At 39.6% G+C, this 8244-nt stretch overlaps 1 protein-coding gene across 1 annotated transcript; it reads right to left on the bottom strand.

Annotated features, from left to right (window-relative positions):
• Positions 1–1446: 1446 nt before the first annotated feature.
• slc26a6 (solute carrier family 26 member 6) lies at positions 1447–8038 on the bottom strand. Its single transcript, XM_066643266.1, has 16 exons — positions 7928–8038; positions 7688–7836; positions 7405–7569; positions 6496–6648; positions 6305–6387; positions 5404–5551; positions 5204–5317; positions 3820–3897; positions 3581–3676; positions 3258–3364; positions 3024–3093; positions 2613–2702; positions 2308–2433; positions 2114–2168; positions 1653–1762; positions 1447–1476 (listed from the first exon to the last, which is right to left on the bottom strand). The coding sequence occupies exons 1-16, from the start codon at positions 8034–8036 to the stop codon at positions 1447–1449; spliced, it is 1683 nt and encodes a 560-aa protein (XP_066499363.1). The 5' UTR covers positions 8037–8038.
• Positions 8039–8244: the final 206 nt, after the last annotated feature.

Raw genomic sequence — 8244 nt, 5'->3', positions numbered from 1 at the left:
ATTCGGTTTCTTATAAAATCTTCCTGTATCCACTACAGTCAGAATAAAACTGCATATAAAGTATTAAGCAGAGTTAGAACAGAATGAGGCTAGTTATCATCATCAGCGTAATCATTTGTTAATTGCAGGGAGGTTTCAGTGGCACTGTATCTCATTTATTTATAACTCATAAATAAGGTTGTTTATCATTGGCGCATGCTTGTCTATGTGATTTTTATTAATCAGAGCAGATATGAGAACAAGGTGTGCTTTGTGCTTGTCAATCATTAATAACATCCACCCCCTTTCTCCCAGCGCTCATGTGCTTAAAGTTAAGACTGCAGTGGCATCAGTGTCTCATTTCTCTCAAACACAGGAGGCTAATTGTCACCAGATATGAATCAATAGGTCCCAGCACGTCATATTAAAAGAGAAAGGCTGTGTGATTATTAAATTTCAGCCTTCGGTTTAGTGCTAATTTCTTCCTGCCCTCCTGTGGGATTTCTAATAGTATTCTGGCACTAAACTAATGCTGATGCACACGGTATTAGAAGTCTTTGAGAAGCTTTGGTGTTTCATAGCAATGTCTTTGCTAAATTAGTTGTTTTTTAAGACCAAGAGTGTACACAGCAAATTCACCAGTGTTAAATTAACACTAAGAGTGTTGACAAGTTTACATTTTTGCACTAATGGTGTTGATTTAACACTGGTGAATTTGCTGTGTATTTGGATGGTATTGGAGATATATAGGGCGGCACGGTGGCACAGCAGGTAGTGTCGCAGTCACACAGCTCCAGGGGCCTGGAGGTTGTGGGTTCGATTCCTGCTCCGGGTGACTGTCTGTGAGGAGTTGGCGTGTTCTCCCCGTGTCTGCGTGGGTTTCCTCCCACAGTCCAAAAACACACGTTGGTAGGTGGATTGGTGACTCAAAAGTGTCCGTAGGTGTGTGTGTGTGTCTGTGTCGCCCCCTCTAGGGTGTATTCCCGCCTTGCGCCCATTGATTCCAGGTAGGCTCTGGACCCACTGCGACCCTGAACTGGATAAGGGCTTACAGATAATGAATGAATGAATGGAGATGTACACCATACTGGGGTCTATAAATATTGATATTCAGGATTTCATTTACTGGTGTGCTGAATCTATAATAACTGCCATAATAATGGCCAGTTATGGTGTAATGGCTTACATTTGCAAGCAAAACACTAACAAGAGTAAACTTCATTCTCTTTTCCACAACAAATTTTAATATCGGGGCCATCAGATCAACTTATCTTTGAGTTTGAATAGCAATGTTAAGTAAATGACCTAAAGTAAACAGATCACACTGAGACAGACTACATTCATAACTGGTCCTGTTTCAGTTAGAAGTAAGTATTTTTAGTAAACACTTCAACATATGGACCCCAGGTGTCAGAATTGAAGATTCATTCCACTCCTTCTGTGGGAATGGTGGTCAGAGTTAAAATGTCAGAGGTCAGCCGTGTCCGTGTCTGAGTCCTAGAAACAGAGACATGGTCAGTGGGCACGTGATTCCCTGAAAAGTCACAGATTCATAGGAATGGTTCAGTAAGCAGGGGCAAAATCTGTATTTTGGAACAGGAGCACACTGATTAACACTGTAGACTGGCAAAGAAACACACACACACACACACGTCTTACACACATCCACTTACCTGTATTTGCTGCCAGTGCTGCACAGCATGGTGCACAGTGGGGAAAAAGCAGGATCTTGCCAAATATTCTGGAACTACACCATGATTCTTCAGCTGTGAATAGAGACCATCTACACACACACACACTCTGCCAGTATCAGATTACTCCTCATAAATAACTTCTTCCTCCCCCATTTGCTTTGGTGCAATTTTGCACTCAGCATCTTCATAAGGAGCCAAAGGAAAAGCTTTCCAGCTATATCTAAGACATTGTGGTAAATTAAACCTCTCAGTTAGAGCATTTTATACATGTTTGGAAATAATTGTATATGTATTTACTTCTTGAACTATTTGCATATGATTTGCATTTAAGCATTAATATCTTTACATCCAAATGTTTGTAAAATTATGAAGTTTCTTCAAATGTTCCTCCATATTTAGCTGAGTATTTTAATGTGTGTGTGTTAGTGTGTGAGATTAACCTGGACAGGCAGCAAGAAAGAGAGAGATTTGGATGTCCTCAAAGTCCTCAATCAACTGAAACACAAAATCACAGAGAAAACATGATGATATATATATATATATATATATATATATATATATATATATATATATATATATATATAGAGAGAGAGAGAGAGAGAGAGAGAGAGAGACTGTGTGATGTATAGCTCACAGCTCTGAGCATGTTGATTGCAGATGAATCCATAAAACTAACTCCACTCAGTTCTAGAATAACGCAATGTTGAGATACTGCACTCTGCTGGCCTGGAGGGCTTTCCTTTTTACCTGTCATTACAACCTACACACACACACACACACACATACACACACACACACACACACACACACACACACACACACACACACACACACACACAGACACACAGAGAGAGACAGAATAAATAATAAATAAAAATATTTAGATTATGGACTTAGACATTTTGAATTAATGGTGTGTGTGTGTGTGTGTGTGTGTACCTCTCTCAGTGATCTAAAGTAGATATCTGTGTTTGCAAAATATAGAGGATTTGAACAGGAGAATACAGTCACTCCAGGAATCTGCTTCACCTGAAAATACAACTGCATCATCAGTGCTGGGTGTGAGTTTATTATTACAAATGATAATAATTATAAAAGAAATTATTTAAAGATTATAAAAACTTCACAAATCCATCCATATGTCCATAGTCTCATCTGCAAGCTTCACATTTTGACCTCCAGCTTAGTTTATGCGTTATTATTATGTACCATGTAAAAGTATTAATTTTAAATTCTAGAAACTTTGCCTAAAGTTTACATGCATAAAATGCTATAAAAAGTGTGTGTGTGTGTGTGTGTGTGTGTGTGTGTTTGCCGTATGTGTATGCGTGTGCGTGCTTCTGTGTGTACCTCCAAGTATGTTTGCACATCTTTGTAACAGTCTGAACCAGGAACAACTCCCAGAACAGCAAACCTTGCACTAGTGAGAGAGAGAGAGAGAGAGAGAGAGAGAGAGAGAGAGAGAGAGAGAGAGAGAGAGAATAAGGCCAGTTTAATTTGATTTGTCTGTTCATTCTTAAAGAACAGAAGCACAGATAGATAGACAGAGAGCCTATGATAAATGAATGTTTGTGTCTGACTCACTGTTGTGTTCTGAAGACAATAGTGAAAAGGGAAAACACAACAGCAGCTCCAAGACCCACATCCAGATTCAACAACAAAGCGGAGAACAGAGAAACTGACCACACCAACTACACACAGACAGAGACCAAGTTTCAGAGTCAGATCAGATTTCACATTAATAAATAATGAACTTAAAGATGTAGTTCATTGTAGTTAATGGGTGCTTTAATTAAACATTTATAACTGAATAATAATAAAAAAACATATAAGCTAAATTAAACTGAGTTCAGAACAGGAAGATGAGGGATTGTATGGACGGATAATTGGAGGGATTTAATTCTCACAAGATCTAGCCGGTCTGTGGCCCAGAGTCTTTGCACGTCTCTGATTTGAGCAAAAATCCCCTGCAGATTCACCAAAACAATTGCAGCCAGGACTGACTGCACACACACACACACACACACACACACACACACACACACACACACACACACACACACACACACCACACACACAGAAATGAAATCTCACTTAATTCCTTCATAACACATTCTTGCTAATATATGACAGGAGATGTAACTACCTTTGGAAGCATTTCAAATAGCGGTCCAAACTTCAACAGAACAGCCAAGATAAGCAATGCTGACACAAGAGCTGAAACCTGAAAGAGAGAGAGAGAGAGAGAGAGAGAGAGAGAGAGAGAGAGAGAGATGCTATAATATTGGCATACTACTCCAGTTACTTTAAGAAAATGATATTTTAAAGGGTCTATATGAAAAAAAAAATCCACACAATCCTTAGGACAGAGCTCCCTGGCAAACAAAGCTATTCAAACTTATTCAACTATTCATCCTGCTCAAACGCACATAAACATAGTCACTGTTATATTAAATGTATGTGTGCACATTTTCGTGATGTATTGCCCTAAAGAAAACCAAATGTAATCCAATTATAATCTTAAATATTTAAACAGTTATTTACACAGAAATGTAATATGGCTAATATCTCCTTCATTAGAGAAATAAGGGCCAACAAATGTTATTCTTAAATAAAAAAGTAAAAAATGTACATATAATATTTTGGAAAGAAACATTTTATATATAACTTTAAAGTTTATAAAATAATTGTCATATTTTTCTTTGTACAGCAATTGTAATATTGTAATATTATACATTCAAGTTACGTTCTAACTACCATAACTAGAGTGATCAGACGTCCTCTTTCACCCGGACATATCCTCTTTTTTAGACTTAAAAAAATGTCCGGGCGGAATTTCACAAACGTCCAGGATTTTGTTTTTCTAGAGCTTACATAGAACTTTGAGAAGCGTTTCGTTCACAAACTAGTCCCGCCCTCCCCTACTCCGATTGGTTCCCTTGAGTGAGAAGGGGGCGTGGTGAAGTAGCCTAAAATCTTCTGATTGGACGGTCTGACTGTAGAGCTACCGTTATTGGTCGATAATCTTCTCTGTAAACACTTAATTGGTCAGTGCACGTCAGTAGTCCTTGTTTACGTCAGGCAAAGCTCATGTACCTACCCTCATCTCGAGCAGCTATGCCGAAACGTAAATGTAAGTTCTCGAATGAATTAAAAAAGAAATTCCCATGTTTTTTGTAGCAAATAAAGGTGTAAAGGACCTAAAAGCACACATGGGTTCAGCTAAGCGAGAGCTAATCACTCCCCCCACCCCCCCACCCGCGCCGAGACGTGTCTTCTTTTTCTGCACCTCAGATCTGGTCACCCTACCACAATAACAATAAAATTCTGTTATCTCCATTCTGCATCTTTGTTCAGATTTGCTTTGCTGATATAGCCTTTGTGGCTGTAAATATTCCACCTCTGTTGTGATAAAGTTCATTAGTTTGCCAAGGAGTGCCCCAGCCATTGTGTTAGTGCAGAGCGGAATCCTATCATAAGCAGCTTAGGTAGCTTAGTCACAATGTGTGAACAGGAGAAGGATCCGTCACCTGAGTTTTTCCTCCCGTGCTTTCCTGTACCATGCTGCGGGACATGGAGCAGCTCACTGCGAAGCACTGAAACAGCCCACCTATCGTGTTACACAGTCCCAGGGCCAGTAGCTCCTACAGCATTGGAATGAACACTGTGTTTCAGAAGCAGAGGTGGGGTAAGAAGGCATCTTCAATTCAGGTGTTATATAAAAGGTTACCTGGTTGCTATGGAAGCGGTACCCATGTTTAAGGGCATACATGGTGCCCAGAGAAGCATTTAACCCATAACCAACCACAGCAAGAGCTAGAGATGGTGCCAGCAGCTCCCTAGACAGAGAGAGGGGTGGGAAAGATGGAGGAGAGAGACTGACAGAGAGGAGGAGGTGAGAGAGGATTCAATATTCAGAAGAACAGTACTGAAGGGATAGCTCCATTAAACTTCCTTCCTCACAGAATGATATCTACATGAAATTTCACAGATACATGTTTGCAATATTGTGTGTTGTGCTGGTTTGAGTGGATCAGACACAGCAGTGCTGCTGGATTTTTTAAATGCCAGAATGGACAGTGTTCATAAAATTAAGCATCACTGTTGTGTCTGAGGGTGGCATGGTGGTGCAGCAGGTAGTGTCACTGTCACACACAGGGTCCTGGGGTTGTGGGTTTGAGTCTGTGAGGAGCTTGGTGCATTCTACACTTGTCCATGTGGGTTTCCTTCAGGTTCTCCAGTTTCCTCCCACTGTCCAAATCACATGTTGGTAGGAGGATTGACAATTCAAAAATGTTCATAAGTGTGAGTGTGTCATGCCCTGCAAAGGACTGGCGCCCCCTCCAGTGTGTGTCCCTGCCTCGCACCCAGTGATTCTGGGGAGGCTCAGGACTCACCGTGACCCTGACCTGGATAAGTGGTTACAGACAAGGAATGAATGAAGGAAGGAATGTTGTGTCTGATCCAATTACTCCAGGTAGGTTCTTAAGAGGTTTGAGTATTAAGTAGTTTTTGAGTTGTTTTGAAATGTTTGTGTCTGAAAATTCATAGATAAAAGACACACACACACACACACACACACACACACACACACACACACACACACACACACACACACACACACACCTCACCCGGTGGGTATAGTCCCCACTGTCTGAACTCCATACCGTCCAGGTAAATCTAACCGCTCTGACAAGACAATGGCCAAAACAACCTAGAGAGAGCAGGGATATAGTCAGCTTTATTGGCCCAGAAGATTATTTCATTGTGTACATGTAGCAGGAAAAAGCAAGGCTTGCTCAATGAATGTGTACACACTAACCAGTAGTAATTCCCAGGGAATGGGCATAGGCAAACAGCCTTTAAGCCGAGAGTTCAGTATTTTTCCTCCTGCAAGAATCACTATGGAAACAAAGGAGACCACAAGTGTACCAACAGATGCTGCACTCACTCCATATAAGATGTCTATAAACATCTGAAACACACAAAAATAAAACAGAAATACCTCAGACAGATAAAACATAACCCGAGATTTATATATATTACATTTTGTGTGTCATGTATTTGAATTCTCTTTCACGTGTTCTTATGTTCTTCGTTTAAGTTTGCGGTGTGAATGTGAAACACTTTTAATATCAACCTGCACAGAGAAGTAGATGTCTAATTATGGCACATTTGCAATTGTGCGCAAAAACCACACATTCTTATATTCAATTTCTTATTTCAAACTTTAGTTATATACATTAAGCCATGCATTTCTTTTAGATACGTTTTCTACAACATTATAAAGGAAAGAAAAGAGAGTGAGATTAAAAGATGTGGAAAAAAGAATTCAGGTGTTTCTGTCTATCCTTCAACTCTTAGAAGAAAAATCAACACTATGAGCCTGAAAGGACATGAAGCTGCCAGAAAGATATTTATCAAGAAAACAAAGCAGCTGCTCCCCAGAGCCCAGACCTAGGCATCACTAAATGTTTTTGGATCGTGAGAAACAAAACATGGAAAGTTAGATGAAAATAATCAACCTGAAACTGGAAGCTGTAATAAAAGCAAAGAGTGGTTGAAAATTCTGTGGTTTTTGCTAAATCACTGCTCCTCAATGTGAGTTACTGACTGAATTCGAAACCTTGGAGGTCACTTATCTGTGCACTGTACTGTATGTTATTAAACAATGATGATGGTTTGTGTATATCACTACAGATTCACAGTCTGTCTGATATAATTCTCTTACCGAGGCCACAGCAAGAAATCCTTTGTGTGTGTTTGTAGATATGCCCATCAGTAAAGGGAGCTGGTGTACAGTCACATGAACAGCAGCTGCAACCGTGTAGCCACTCACCAATGGCTGGGAGAGCCACCGACACACACCTCCACAACGCAACACACACAGCAGTATCTACAGGCAGAGATTCGTTGGTCATTAATACTCTTTAACACATACCTGTTATTATTTTATAGTATTTCATTTGGGTGTAGGATAAGTCATAATAAAATGAAAACATGACTTTGTTTACCTGTATAAATCCACACAGGATGGTCAGTTGTGCAGCTATTATGACCCTGGCCTCCTTAGCAGCATTCTCATTTGTCTTTGCCTCTTCACTAGCAAGCTCCATGTCTTTTATCACTGTGCTGACCGTGATAGCAAGGATAGAGAATGTACCTGTGTCAGACATAAGCAGCCAGTCAGAGTTGGCATTCATTAATTTGATTTAATTTTATTTTACTTTCAATTTAACTGTGGGTGTGCTTACCCACTGAGATGTGTTTAGAGGTCCCAAAGATCAAGTAGATGAGGATTGGGTAGAAAGAGGAGTAGAGACCAAACACAGGAGGTACATTAGCTAGTATAGCATTGGCCATTCCTGCATGAGAAAGGATGAACTGAGATAAAATAAGAGTGTACTTTAACTAAGACATTTAAGTAAGACATTTAATATTTCATAATTTTATATTTGAGAAGAATATGAACAATGTAAAAACCCCATTTCCAAAAACATTTTTAAAACATTTTCTAAACGTGCAATAATACCTGAAATAATAATAATATCTGTAATGTGTTTATTTACTT

Source organism: Hoplias malabaricus, chromosome 14 (assembly GCF_029633855.1).
Source record: "Hoplias malabaricus isolate fHopMal1 chromosome 14, fHopMal1.hap1, whole genome shotgun sequence".
NCBI lineage: Eukaryota > Metazoa > Chordata > Actinopteri > Characiformes > Erythrinidae > Hoplias > Hoplias malabaricus.
The sequence above is the reverse complement of the archived record's forward strand: the minus strand, read 5'-3'. Positions and strand labels throughout refer to the sequence as shown.